Source organism: Equus asinus, chromosome 8, assembly GCF_041296235.1.
Source record: "Equus asinus isolate D_3611 breed Donkey chromosome 8, EquAss-T2T_v2, whole genome shotgun sequence".
Taxonomy (NCBI): domain Eukaryota; kingdom Metazoa; phylum Chordata; class Mammalia; order Perissodactyla; family Equidae; genus Equus; species Equus asinus.
In genome coordinates this window covers 49,809,369-49,824,716 of record NC_091797.1, presented here as the reverse complement: position 1 = coordinate 49,824,716, position 15,348 = coordinate 49,809,369, and the positions used below count along the sequence as shown (strand labels likewise).

General features: G+C 37.8%; 1 protein-coding gene across 14 annotated transcripts in view; it reads left to right on the top strand.

The window, feature by feature from the left end:
- The window catches only part of CDKAL1 (CDK5 regulatory subunit associated protein 1 like 1), a 612,104-nt gene that overhangs the window by 180,322 nt on the left and 416,434 nt on the right, over window positions 1-15,348 (top strand). For all 14 annotated transcript variants that reach the window (XM_070515582.1, XM_070515574.1, XM_070515583.1 and 11 more), the window contains one exon: window positions 13,650-13,770. In XM_070515582.1, the coding sequence (XP_070371683.1) occupies window positions 13,650-13,770 (121 nt within the window). The remainder of the gene's footprint in view (window positions 1-13,649; window positions 13,771-15,348) is intronic.

Below are 15,348 nucleotides of genomic sequence, written 5' to 3'. Positions count from 1 at the left end.
TAGGAAAGTAAAATATACGTAAAAATTATCATCCTTGAAAAATTTATTAAAAAACAAAAATTTTTTGGTCGGTAAAATGATATATCACAGCCAAGTGTAAAACTGGCAAACTAGAACAATTTGATAGCTTGGATGTGAGTAGCGAAGAAATTTAAATCTGATTTTCTCTTTTACTCAAAAATTTTGTGTGACAATTAGAAAAATTTACTTAATCAGACAGTTGTAGGGTGGTGTTTATTAGGTGATGCCATTGACCTCTCTTAGAAAACCTAATGTTAGTAATCAGCATGGAGAAAGAATGCCTGACTGATTTTAACATTTGTATCTAATGTTTGGAGATGCACATCTTTTCTTTTAAAAGTTCATTCTGTAACACTCTCCAAAGGGTACAGCATATATGTAGCAATTACTTCTGAGACTGCGAGACTAGATACCAATTTCATTTACTAATAAGTTTGAAGGAGGAAAAAACTCATTTGCAGAATCTCTAGTTAGGATATCAACTATGGATGGATTTTTAAGTGGAAGTTTATCAGTACTACCGTTTTATAGCAGAGCATATATTTTATTGAGTAATAAAGAAATAGTAATTGAAATGTCTTTATAAAGGATGGTGTCTAACCCACTAAATCTTTATTGTAACTCTGAAAATTCAAACGCAGCGTTTCTTTAAGCTGCACTGAAGTCTGGGCTGTGATGGCTGAGAATCCTGGATCAAGACTATGAAGAGCTGTGTTGAAACACTTGGTTGTGCTGCTAACAATGTCTTAACAACCCACACAACCTCACTGGTTCTTAGGTTCCCGATTCGTAAATTGTATGGCATGGAAGATCCCTTCAACTGGGAAATTCTCGGAATGTTTGAGTCTGCAATGTAGAAATGAGTTTCAGAGTTTGTCATTAGAATGAGGTGTTGACATTTTGGATAGTGATCTCTAGCAAAAAGTTAGTAGAATGTGACTAGCTTTTTCGCAAATTCTAATCTGCACCTGCCAGATTTTACTACTTCTTTCCTCATGCCTTCCGACTTAAAAATGAAGTTGAAGACGTTCGTGGCGGACGTCCCATGCCTTTTCTTCCAGCTGTCTCCGTGTTCTCCGGTGAAGGGGGCCTTGAGGAAAGCACAATTCTCCCACTGCTTTGCCTTTACTCCGTTCAGTGGTAATGCCATCCTGGGTGGTGATGGGTGGCGTACTTCCCAGTGTTGCTTACGAGTTTTATGCTTGTTTGAAGTTACTTCCATTTCTACCCTAGGGCATGATTATTTTCAGGACCTTGAGACAGGCTGTTTTAGTCTTGGTGACTGGGATTGGTGGAGAAAAATATGTGACTTGAGAGGATTTAATGTAAAATGAGAACAGACCTGGAGTGGTGATTCTCAAGGGTGCTTGCTGCTGGAGGAATGGTAACTGTGAGACTCCTTGCCAGAGGTGGAGTTGGCAGTGGTTTATCAGAACCTGGGGAAGCTGAGGGTTGGAGAATTTGCCATGTGGCCCTCAACCTAGGTTCCTGCCGTTGTGAGCCAGTGTTAGAGCCCAGTAAGGATCATGTGACTCAGGTGTCCTGGGTTAGGAAAACAGCCATGGTTCTCTGGGCGCATATGCTTAGACTTACCCAGCATCGTGTGTGGTTCCTGGCACTCTGTTTATGAAATTGTATCAGAATGCAAGTGAGTTGATTTAGTAGAGTGACCTTGAATCCACTTTATATATTTAAAAAATCATTTGCAAATTTGATTATTATCAATGCAATTATTTGTGACCTATTTCCTAGCCCTCCAGAGCTTTAAAAATAAATGGGATCTGCCTTTAACTTATAGTGTTTGAAAGTTTTGAAAATCTCCTTGCCCTGCTTTTGAGAAACGTCATTAGCGCTATAGGTCTTGATAGGATTACAATCGCGTTAATTATAGTAGTGACTGTAATTAACTTCTGTCTAGCTCTTTGTGGCTTCCTTTTTCGTATACGTTGATTCATTTGTACTCCACAGGAACCCTGGCATTACTGATTATACAGTTAGGAAGCAGGGTACTATAATTTGAAACCTGGTCCTCTAATTTCATGTTCTTTTAAGTTCTGTTAAGCTGCTTACCTTGAATGGAAGGAAGTGAGAAAGTGAGGCCCATTTATTATTATTTTCTTCTCTCAGGCCTATTGTTTAAGGTCACTGCTCACCCATTTCTCGTTCCCTTTTGTAGCCTCGCTTGCTTACACATTTTATTCCTTTCATGTCTCTTTCCTCTCCTTCCTCTCAGTTTTACTTGCCATTTTATTTTGTGCCAGCATAAAAACTTTTTTTGTAAGGAGTTAATCAAGATTTGTTATATTTTTTAAAAAGTTCTGAAGAGAATATTTTAGTCTTATGTTGCCGAAAAGGTGCTTAACTTAGGAAATCACTGAGTAAAAGTATTCGGTAATTGTAAGCAACCAGAAAAAGCTAATCTAACCAATAAAAAGCTGAAGAAGAGATTCTATAGAGAAAATTCTCTTGGGTGTGTTTTTTAAGGGTAATTTTTGAAGGTTTTAATGTGAAACACATTTTATACGGTTTTTACTGTCAAATGGGTTAGGTCAAGAAAATCTTTGTGCATTTTTTAAGGATATGGCCTGTGTTCTAAATCCTAGTTTTGTATTTAGATCAGATAAGTATGGAAACTAACCAGAAGGATTTTGATGTAGATAACTTTCAGTCTTTAATATTTCATAACCAAATTAATTGTAACTTCTTAAAATTAAGTTTTAAAAATAATGTTTGATCAGTCTTTTGATTAGAGCTAAGATTGCATCCCAAGCCCACATAATTTCTACCTCTTAAACTATATTTAGAACGTTTTCATTTTTGAAGGCGTGGTTCTTCACAGTGTGGCTCCTTCATGCCAAGTCTTAATAAATCTTTGCAGTGAAATCTGATTTTAGTGATAGGCTGGTTTTAAGAAGTGGAAAATGAACAACAAGCAGGAATTCTAGCCAAGAACTGTGCTCGCTGTGTTAGTAGTACTGTGTCCAAATGTGCTGTGAAATATATATAGTCATGTATGTAAGTTGTGTCTTGCTCGCTCAGCCTCCCACACTACCTTGTCGCTTCTACTAGAAACCTTCCCTGGTCTTTCCGAGGAAAGTTGACCACTCTCTCATGCTCTCCCACTGTTCCTGGAAACATGGATCAGACCATCTCTGACACTTCACGCCCATTGCTTATTTAGAAGTCTGTTTTCCTTGAGACCTTAAGTTCTTTTAGGGCACAAGTCAATGTGGTGAGTTAGGACAGGATAGATTTTTTTTGAGGGGGAGTGTATTTTGGGAGTGTTTATGTTGTATTTAAATATTGATAAAATAATATTTCATTCATACTTTATCTTTTAAGCTCATCTATGGTATTGTAGAACTTTTGTTTCAGTTATGCATATGCATTAACGTATAAATGCATGTGTACGTCCTCTTTGTTTTTCTTACATTTCTACACTTAACATTTCATTGTTGCCATTTCTGTGGAAGGATAGTAATAACACCTATCATAAGGAGTTGAGGACTAAGACTGTGAATTTAAAGCCAGTAAGTAAGCTCCAGATGCCCCCTTTCCTAACCTCCTCCTGTTTAGATTGCCTTTATACTACCCACTGTACAGATGTGTTCAACTTGTAATTGGAGATGAAATGAAACACAGAAAGGACAGACAGGTATTTTTTAAATTCCATAGATGAGACAGCTGTCCATCCTTCTCTGCTTCTTATCCCTCCTCTGTGACACTTTATAGTGGCTTGAGTTAAATAGTAGCAGGAGGAAACTTGAAATTTTCACTCGTGATTGCAAGTGAGAATTTGAGCTTCAGTCTTTTGGGTTTTTTTTTTCGAGGAAGATGAGCCCTGAGCTAACATCTGCTGCCAATCATCATCTTCTTCTTCTTCTTTTTCTTTTGCTGAGGAGGACTGGCCCTGAGCTAACATCCATGCCTATCTTCGGCTATTTTATATGTGGGATGCCTGTGACAGCATGGTTTGACAAGCAGTGCATAGATCCACACCTGGGATCCAAATTGGCAAACCCCAGGCGGCTGAAGCGGAATGTGCAAACTTAACTTCTGTGCCACTGGGCCGGCCCCTGAGCTTCAGTTTTTAAAAGTTGAATGTAGCTTACAACTTCCTCATGTCTTGTATTTTATTGTTCTTGTTTCCTAGCAGCTTGAATGCATCTCTCCTTTCATCGCCTGGTGCAGTAATTTGTGGAATATAGGTTTGAGCATGAGCAATGATTAAGTTCTGTATTGCTGCCACGGATGCTTTACATGCTGAAACTGAAGCATACATAGCTTTATTGCTGTAAACACTAATGCCTTGGAGCTATTTAAGAAATTTAGAATTCAGGAGAGCCTATTGTAGCAAGACAGCCAGTGACCTAAAGAGTTCTTTTAAGGTGAGGTACTAATGTGGAGTTACTGATATGGGACTGCTTTGACTTTTGAATGCTTTGATACACACTTGATTTAGATGGTAAAAATAAATTGGCACCACACAAATCTGCCACTGTCATCAAAGGTATATCCACTTGCAAAAGATGTAATTAAACTTAAAATTAAATCCTTATGGTGCTTTGCCCCCAGAAGATACCTCTATTAAGGTAGGAAGACATTTTGCTTATGTGGATTATTTGTTATATGTATCCTTTGTTTACTATGATGACCTTAAAATAATTATCATTATTAGTTGTACTGGCAATGCTATGCAAATAGAAGAAAAAAATTGCCTAAGAATGTTCTATTCCAACAAATGTTTTCATCTTTCCATCTTCCATACATGGATTTAAACTTTGTATTATGACCTTATCTTAGCTTCCTTCCCAACCCACCTGTCTGTCGGGTAAGGTGTTGGCTCCTTCATGGTTTGCTAAACTCTGGAAATGCTCGCTGGTACCATCAGTACCTTGGGAGGCTCTCTTTACTTACACTTTGATTTGCGCTTTGAATTCTGTTTGGATAATTGATTCTTACCGTTCTTTTCTTATTTTAATATCTTTTTCTAGGTGTCATTGTTCTTGTTAACATTTAAATTCTTCATGCTTGCTGAAATTGGAGCTTGAATTTAATGATCTTGTGTTTTTGAGTCAGTCCTAGCATTTCGTATAAAGTTTTCCAACCTAGACTCATGACAAAGCTGCTGCTTCCATTTAACCCAACTTCTTTGTTTTACTTTGCTTTCTTATTCTTAAATGAAAGTATTTCAAGAGAGGGTCACAGTTTAGTGTGAATGTCAGAGAATGCTCGCTTTCTTGAGAGGTGCCTATACGTGAAGATTGACACTAAATGGAGTAGAGACAAGCTTTTGGCTACATTTTTGGGGTTTTTTCTTTTTTGTAATTAAATAGTTAAAAATGCCTGAGAGGGATATGTCAAGTAATAACTCCAAACTTTTTTTTTTTTTTTTGATCTGGAAGATTTGCTCTGAGCTAACATTTATTGCCAATATTCTTCTTTTTTTGGTTCAGGAAGATTAGCCTGAGCTAACTTCTGTGCCAGTCGCCACCACAGCATGGCTTGACAGTGGTGTAGGTCCACACCTGGGATTCGAACCCTTGAACCTGGGCCACCAAAGAGGAGCATACCAGAATTAACCACTATGTCATGGGACCCATTCAATAACTCAAAACATTTTGTAGAGAAACAGATTAAATTGAGCATGCCTTTCTTTCTCCCCCTCCCTCTCCCTCCCTCCCTCTCCCTCCCTCTCTCCCCCTCCCTCTCCCTCCCTCTCTCTCCCTCCCTCCCCCTCCCTCCCTCTCTCTCCCTCCCTCTCTCCCCCTCCCTCCCTCTCTCCCCCTCCCTCCCTTTCTCCCCCTCCCTCCCTCTCTCCCCCTCCCTCTCTCCCCCTCCCTCTCTCCCCCTCCCTCTCTCCCTCACTCCCTTTCCCCCTCTCTCCCTTCCCCTCTCCCCCTTTCCCCCCTCCCCCTCTCCATCTCCCCCTCTCCTCCCCCCCTCTCCCTCTCTCTGTCTCCCCCTCTCCCCCCCCCTTCCTCCCCTGAGCTAACCTCTGCCACCAATCCTCCTCTTTTTCCTGAGGAAGATTGGCCCTGAGCTAACATCTGTGTCCATCTTCCTCTATTTATATATGGGATGCCTGCCACAGCATGGCTTGATAAGCAGTGTGTAAGTGCACACCGGGGATCCAAACTGGCGAACCCCAATTTGGGGTTCCACCAACAAAGCAGAGTGTGCAAACTTAACCACTACTCTACCAGGCTGGCCCCAGAGCATGCCTTTCTGATATTAAATAATACTCATATTGATGTGACTAAGTTTACTTATGTGAGAATTGATGTCTGCAGTACATTTAGTTTTTCTTTTCACTTCAGTTTTCTACCCTCTGTCCCTGGCGTGGTGTTGGAATGCTTTACTAGGAAGTTTTCCAGCAGGCAGACCCAGAGCTTAGGGTTCAGACAGGTCTTCTGAATGTGTAGTTAATAGTGATGAATTTGTGTGAAGTGAGAACAGTTAGTAAGAGATCAAGAAAACTTGGCATGAGGCCTCTCTGTTGGTGGTGGAAGTGGGTGGTCACATATTAATGGCCTTTAAAATTAGGTGGGATGAATAAAGTATTGAAGGAAAGTCTGGCTGTTTATAGAGCCTTTAGAACGAAAAGAAATTAAAGGGGAAAAAAATAAACAATAGGAGTCTGAGTTGCCAGATCACTGGTGCTTCTGTGATAAGTAATAATATCTGAATGCTTATTCGTACAACCCGCTTTAGCTTTGAGAACCAAAGGAGGGAAGATTGGTTTGTGTGTAGAAACATAATTTGATTCATAAATACATATTTTGTAGGTAGTTCTGTTTCTATCACTCAGTTAATACATTTGCTTATATTCCAGAGGTTGGTTCTTTTCTATTTGTGGATGATCATTGTAATTGGCTTCCTGACGTGTTGACAGACTGGGCTTCTAGTATGTATGGGTGGGATGTTTTCCCTCAGCTCTAGTAATGTTCAGTGCAGTTGACACTGTGGGATTTGGAAAATATTTTTTGCTCTTGAAGACCCATAAACAAAATCGAATATTGATTCAACTAGTTTAGTAATTATTGTACAAAATGTAGCTATTTTTTCACATAGTTGTTTCAGTATTGTGAATTTACAAATATGCATGTAATAGTGAATTATATTTAAAAACTACCTTTGAGTTCAAAATTTTGTGATATATAATAATTTTAGCTAATAAAATGGTTTAGTAATATTCTTCAGTGGATTAGATCAAATGTAAAAACCAGCACAAAATCAGGGTTTTGTAGCTGTTTTATAAATAACTGCTGAAAGCCTCAGGCTTAAAATTAAATTTGATTTTTAACCGGGCTGAATTTTATGTGACACTTGTAAGTAACAACTTAAATGTTTATTAAAAATGGCTAATAAACCCACTGAGACACATTTGACCATTATTTAGAGGAGGATTTAAATTTACATTTAAAATGGAAAAGATAAAAGATCTCAGAAATATAATGTTTGAGTATGTCCCATTCTACATAGGAGGCAGTCTTCCTTTTTCATCTGGGTATTAAAACTGTATCTATTTTAATCATTTTACATCTTTATCACTCTCTCCTCAGTGATTTCATGTTATCATCGGTTGATCTGGTCATGCTAAGCATCATTCTTCCCATCTGTTCCTATTAATACTTCCTCCTTTAATTTCTTATTACATGCGATTGAAATGATGTAAAAACTGATATTTTCAGTCTATTTTTCTTTCGAACGCTGGTATCCTGATTTCTTTTTTACCTCCGTTTCTCTTCAGTATAGCTGCGAAAAGTGATGAAACTTGCAGTAGTTACAAAATAAGTCAGTACTCATTGAGCAGCCACTCTTTTCCATCAGTGCTAGGCATTGATGGCTAACCAGGCGGGATGAAACAAAGAAGCAGTGCATGAGTGTGTAATTGTGGGTCTTGCTTCATGGTCCCTTCCTAAGTATAGCATGTTCATTTTTGCATAAATTTGCTCCAAAAATTTCCTTTGTACCTTTCACATCTTTACTCCCTCAGCATGTTTTCCTGTTCCTAAGTCCTTGTTTCCTCTCCTTGTCATCCTAAAGACATCTTTTTCAGATTTATTCTTTATTCTGTCAAATATCAGTTTTAGATGGTGACAATATTGATAACTGCTCTTATAGTAGGTAATGATTTGCAAAATGTGTTTTTATTCTGTGTTCTATAGATTTAATTTGAAACAGCAATTCTGTTTGCAAAAGGATTCTTAAAAAAGATGGTATATAACAAATAAAAGTTTTATTCTGCTAGTCCATTTTTTAAAAACTGATTGTTCTGTGGTTGAATTTCCTTCCTTTCATCTTTGACCAGATATAATGAGGGACTTTTATGTTATTTCCTACTTTGTCTTTAGTGTACTATATTTTCCAATAAAGAAACCCAGACTATTGTTAGGTCTGCTACTCTTTAATGAATCATTGGATTGGAAAATAACTCATTATATCATCAGGCAGAGATACGTTCCTTTATTTGCATGTAGATAGTGAAGATGAATAATTTATCAAATGTTATTAGTGCAAGCTGCATATTACTGAAGTCTCAGCAGGGCATAATGAAATTTGTCTCATGCTAGTATGAAAATAGCATGCCTTTGCATAGTCAGTATTGAACTTTTGGCATTTCTCAGAGAACTATTATGTTATCTTGCCAGTCTTCCTCCCCTTTTCATTAACTGGACTTTTGATTGAAGAGTTCAACTTATCTTGAAAATCTGTGAAATCTGGAACGCCAAATGCTTGTTTGATTCTAGCTATGTTTCTCCATCAGAGCAAGAATTTCCAGAATGAGTGAAGTACTTAATGTTTCTTATTAAAGTGATTAGTGCGAAAAGGCTATGACTGATGGTTTTATTACGTCTGGTCGTGGAAAGCTGTCTATACAAGAGATATTTAAGCAGTGTATTTTCTGAAATGAGCAATGATGAAACGTATATAATTGCTTAGAATCTTATATTTGCATTAATTATGTATTTGAAGTTAATTTAAATAATTGCTTTTAAAAAGTTGGCTTTGATTTGTTTGCGGCATGGTTGTGTGAGGAGGTCAACAAATCTCCCCACGAGCAACAATCAAGCTGGACAAACGGTCAAAACAAACCATTCCAGCACTCTGGAAATTGACTAAAAGCATTCAGCAAACTGAAAAGTGTTTATTCTTGAAAACAACTGAACTTTGGATAAGAACAGTGTGAGTCTGTGGTGTTTGTGCCTGGGTTTTTCCTGTTTTCCTTTCCCAGATCTGTGGGCAATGTTGTTCAACCAGGGCAGAGCAGGCTGTGAAAACCAGCAGCATCACTGCTACTCCCAAGATAGCTCAGTTGATTCAGAGAACTGTCAGTTAAAGTGCAGATTTTTATGGCAAGTGACAGGGAAGATCTGTGCCTCTACCCACTTGAAGTTGCAGGCTTGTTTGGCATGAATAGTAGATGTGCGGACTAGCCATGGATTTAACAGGGACTTCTGGGAGGCGAGACAGAGGTGGGATGCTTGATAAGTTTTCACAGACTGTAAGTTGACTGGAGGTTGTGCACATGCACAGTGGAGAGTGCATTGGGCCCAATCCACCGCTACTTATCTGCCTGCTGAAGCCTGCATTCACATCCTGAGAAGATGAGAGAGGACCCAGGAAAGCCCAGGAGAAAGTAAAAGGTGGGACAAACTTGAAAATGGCCCTAACTTTGAATGCCCTCACTGGCTCGTGCATGGATCTGTCAGCATATAGTAGGAATCTTACTGATTGAAGGTGTTTGAGTGAATATGTGATCGGTCTTTGACTTAACAAAAATCTATGCAGATATAGAGTTGACTGCTGGGAAGTTGTGCTTGGGGCTGGGGTGATGGGGGGACTAAGAAGAGAGATCAATGACCATTCATTGTGGAGAGTCAGACTTTGTGGATTTAGTCCAGGTAGGTTACTAAACAAAAACTGCAACCTTCGGGGAGAAATCTGAATTAAGAGTTGCTACAGTATATTACCTAAAATTTCCAGTATTTAAGAAAATATTATGATATGTGCAAAGAAACCAAGTATAATCATATTCAAAGGAAAAAAAAGCAGTCACTACAAATTGTCTTTGAGTGACCAATAACATTAGATTTAGCAGACAAGCCTTTAAAGAACGAAGTGAAACCATGTTAAAAGCATTTAAGGAAAGAATGACAGTGACTTGAATATAAAATCACAGAAAGATAAAAATTATAATAAAGGGGGCCAGGCCAGTGGGTGGTGCAGCAGTTAAGTTCGCATGTTCCGTTTGGTGGCCTGGGGTTCTCCAGTTTGAATCCCAGGTGTGAACATGGCACCGCTTGGCAAGCCATGTGGTAGGCGTCCCACATATAAAGTAGAGGAAGATGGGCATGGATGTTAGCTCAGAGCCAGTCTTCCTCAGCAAAAAGAGGAGGATTGGCAGCAGATGTTAGCTCAGGGCTAATCTTCCTCAAATAAATAAAATAAAGTGTATTTGTAGAAAATTTTAAAAAAATTATAAAAAAGCACCAGTAGGAAATTTGGAGTTGAAAAGTAGAGTAACTGAAAGGAAAGATTCATTAGAGGATTTCAGGTGCAGATTTGAGATAGAGGGTAGACCAAGAGAAATTGTGCCATCTGAAGAACAGAAGAAAAATGAAAAGGGTGGCAAAGACTTGTGGGACAGCATCTAGCTCACCAACAAGTGTGTTATGGGAGTCACAGAATAAGAGGATACAGAAAAAGTCCAAAAAAAAGTTTTAAAACTGTACTGGATGAAAACTTCCCAAACTTGATGAAAAACATTACTTTATGCATCCAAAAATCTAAATTAATCCCACATAGGAAAGTCACACAGATCCACACCACAACACATCATAGTCAAATGGTTGAAAGAGAAAATCTTGGCAGCATAGGAGAGAAATGACACTTTATGTACAGGAGAATAACAGTAAGATTAGTAGTTGATGTCTCAGCAGAAGCAATAGAGGTCAGAGACAGTTGACTGATATATTCAGTGCTCAAAGAACAGAACTGTCAACTAAGAATTCTATATCCAGCAAAAATATCCTTCACAAATGAAGCAAAATGAAGACATTTCCAAATAAACAAAGCCTTTGTTGCTATCAGATTTGCTTTACAAGAAATACTAAAGAAATTTCTTCAGGCAGAAAGGAAGTGATACCAAATGATAATTCCCAGCAGGAAATGAAGAGTGCCAGAAGTGGTAATTATGTGGGTAAAAATATAAAGTACCCTATCATATATATTTTTCGCTTCTTTAAAAAAACATACAATTGTATGAAACAACAATTATAGCACTGTATTTTTGGGTTTATACAACTATATAAATATGTGTGACAATAATAGCACAAAGGAGAGGGAAGGAAAAGATATGGCACTGGGACAATTGAGTATCCCATATGTAAAAAAATGAACTTAGACCTTTACTATATACAAAAAGTAACAAAGTAGATCCTAGACCTATTTATAAGAGCTAAAATGAAAACTTCTAGAAAAAAATGTAGGCAAAATCTTTGTGTCCTTGAGCTAGGCAAAGAGTTCTTAGATATGGTACCAAAAGCAAGAGCTCCAAAAGAAAAAAACTGTTAAATTTAATTTGAGTAAATTAAGAAACATTTGCTTCTTATAAGTTACCATTGTGAAAGTGAAACTATAAGCCACAGACTGAGAGAAAATGTTTACAAATAATATATCTGATAAAGGTCTTGTAATCAGAGTGTATAAAGAATTCTTACAACTCAATAATAAGACATACACTCCAATTAAAATGTTGGCAAAATACTGACGTGGACATTTGTGTTAGTGAGGGTTCTCCAGGAAAACAGAACCAATAAGGGGTGTGTCTGTGTATATAAAGAGATGTATTATCACATATTGGCTCACACCATGAAGGAGGCTGAGAATTCCCATTGTCTGCTGTTGACAAGCTGAAGACCCAGGAGAGCGGATGTGTAGTTCCGGTCCAAGCGCAAAGGCCTGAGAATTAGGGGAGCTGATAGTGTAAGTTCCAGGTCTGCAACTGGGAAGGCACGAGACCCAAGAAGAGCTGATATTTCAGTCTGAGTCCAAATGCTGGAAAAGGCCAGTGACCCAGCTCAATAGGCAGGCAGGAGGAGTTAGGTCTTACTCAGCCATTTTATTCTACTCAGACCTTTGATTGACTGGATAAGGCCTACTAATGTTAGGGAGAGGAATCTGCTTTCCTCAGTCACTGATTCAAATCTCAACTCATCCAGAAACATAATCGCAGACACACCCAAAATAATGTTTGGCTAAATGTCTGGGCACCCTGTGGCCCAATCAAGTTGTTACATAAAATTGACCATCACAACATTTTACCAAACAAGACATACAAATGGCTAATAATCACATGGAAAGGTGGTCAACATCATTAGTCATTATGGAAATGCGTATTCCTTCAAACCACAATAATATACCACTACACATGCATTAGAATGGCGGTTGTCGGAAAAAAGCTACAATGTGAGGACTTGGCAGCTATGTGAAGAAATTCAAACCCTCATACACTGCTGGTGGGATATGAAATGGTACCACCACTTCGGGAAACAGTTGTTGCTTGTAAAGTTAAATATGAATTTACCACATGACCCAGCAATTCTGTTCCTAGGAATCTGTTTGAGAGAAATGAAAACATGTCCACATGAAGACTTGTATATGAATATTCATAGAAGCATTATTATAATAGGTATTAATTGGAAAAAATCCAAATGTCTATCAGCTGATCAACACATTAGCAAAATGTGGTGTATTTGGTATGAAAACAGGATCGACTATAAATAAGCTTGAAGGAATTTTTGGAGTGATGGAAGTGTTCTAAAGCTGGGTTATGATGATTGTACAACTGTATAAGTTTATTTAAAATCACTGAATTGTATACTAACAATGGGTGAATTTTATAGGACATATATCAATAAAGTTATTAAAAATATGTACATATATAAACAGCAAATTACAAAGTCAGTATAGAAAATAATTGGGGAATCTGAAGGAGATGGAAGTTCTTTATACTGTTCTTCCAGTTTTTCTACAACTCTGCAATTAAGTCAAAATTTCAAATTTATAAAAATTTTAATATCTCCTAGAAGTGGTCTGACTTCTTTCTGTACTGTGTTTATAAAAATAAGTTCAAGAACTTTTGTTTGTTCTTAAAAATCCAACCCTAAAGTATCATTTTATCTCAGCTTTTTTAGTCTTCTCTTTTTTGATTTACTGTTTGTTTGAGTAGATAATCTGCTTTTGCACTTTTTTTTTCCTGTAGTGCCTTTGGCCTGCAGGCCTGGGACCCTTCCTGCTTCATACGCTTATCTAGTCTGTGCTGGGAGCGTTCTTACCTTGTGGAATGATACCCTGAGGATATTTCTGTTTCTCTCGTCTGTGCGGTATAAATGTGCAAGTATCATAAGCAGAGCACTTTTAACTGTAGGATGCGCGCACAGCTGTTTTTCCCTTTGGCAGTATTCTTAGGTTCAATGATCACATCTTCTCTAGGTTGTTTTGTTTGTTTGTTTTCATAAAGGAAAAGGTAAATGAAGACATTAACACATTTGTTGAGAACAGTAAATTCAGGTGACGTTGTGTGACTCACAGTAATGTCTGTTTATATGCTTTGTTTGAAGGTCACTCTGTGAGATTGCTGGGTCAGAAAAAGGATAATGGAAAACGGTTGGGGGGAGCGCCATTGGATTTGCCAAAGATTAGGAAGAATCCACTGATAGAAATCATTTCCATCAACACTGGGTAAGCTTCTCTCAAAGTTACTCATAAAATATTCAACATACTTCATGAATTCTAGTTTTTTTCCTGGTCATGTGACATAGAAAAGTAGTTGAATGTTTTTGTGAGAAAGAAAAATCAAAAAGCTCTAAAGCACATGAATATAGTTCCCTCTAAGATGTTCCCTGTATGCAGATTACACTTATATTTGCAGCAAGATTTTATATCTTTGATTATTTTTACTTCTCCTTTTTGGTAATAAACATGGATTTTATTTTCCAGCTATGCCCTTAGTTAAAATCTTTCTAAAAAGAATATTTCATTCTCCGGAGTGGTTAATATCCCATCATCTCTGACTGTTTTTTCAATAGGCTTATTGTAAATATTGCCAAGATACTAACCATGTTTTGATTACTAACTATCTGAAATGCATGTTTTAAAATGTTACTCTTATGAGCTTTAAACTGAAAATAAATATCGTGACTGAATATCAAGTACTCTTAATTTCCGTGTGAGTCTGAAGTTCTGCCTGACTATAACTCTTGATGTAATTATTCATGCTTGGTTTTATTTCAATTTATTGAATTTGGTTCCTTTAAATTATGACTCCATCTGAAAAAGTTATTTCCCACTTTAATCTGTATTATTGTAGTGTGAAAGTTTGATGAAACCAAGGCCTTCTGTTCCTTAAGTCGCAGAGAGTCCCTCCATTCGTACAGCTCCCTGGTATCTCCCACAGATTTAAGTTGTCCTGCTCCTTTTCAATTTCATCTTTCTTCCCTTTTTTTATTCTTCCTTTTTTTAAAAAAAAACATTTTTATTTATTTATTTATTTTTTTGAGGAAGATTAGCCCTGAGCTAACTACTGCCAATCCTCCTCTTTTTGCTGAGGAAGACTGGCCCTGAGCTAACATCCGTGCCCATCTTCCTCTACTTTATATGTGGGATGCCTACTACAGTATGGTGTGCCAAGCAGTGCCATGTCTGCACCTGGGATCCAAACTGGCGAACCCTGGGCCACTGAGAAGCGGAACGTGTCCACTTAACCACTGCGCCACCAGGCCGGCCCCCTCCCTTTTTAAAAAAATTGTTCTCCTTCTGTTCTTTGTTTTCTTCATGCTATTTCTCGTTCAGAGCAAGTGAACTTATCTTTCCTTCTCCACCATCTTTCTACCTCTTTCTAAGCCAGTGGCTTTGTTTCCTCCTGCACTATTGCAGCTATGTTGTCACTGGTCATCTTTTCTCTAGTCCTTTTACTTTCTGATTAATCCTTCATGCTGCCTCCAAAGAGTAGGGACAGTTGAAGAAGACATTTGGTTTTTCCCTAAAAGCCCATGGGGACTTTCAGTTGACTTGGTGAATTTGTTCTGGACCAGTGTCTGGCCTTCACTGTTTAAGATTCAGAAACCTGGACCCATCAAGCTCAGAGACTAGTGATTAAATCAGAATTTAACAGTGAGCAGTATAGTTGTCACATTGATTGGGGTATCTAATATTTTCCCTTAGCATGAGCCAATTTATAAGTGTAATGCTGTTTTGTTTTTTTTAAGCCTTTTTTTTGGGAGGAATATTAGCTCTGAGTTAACTTCTGCCAATCCTCCT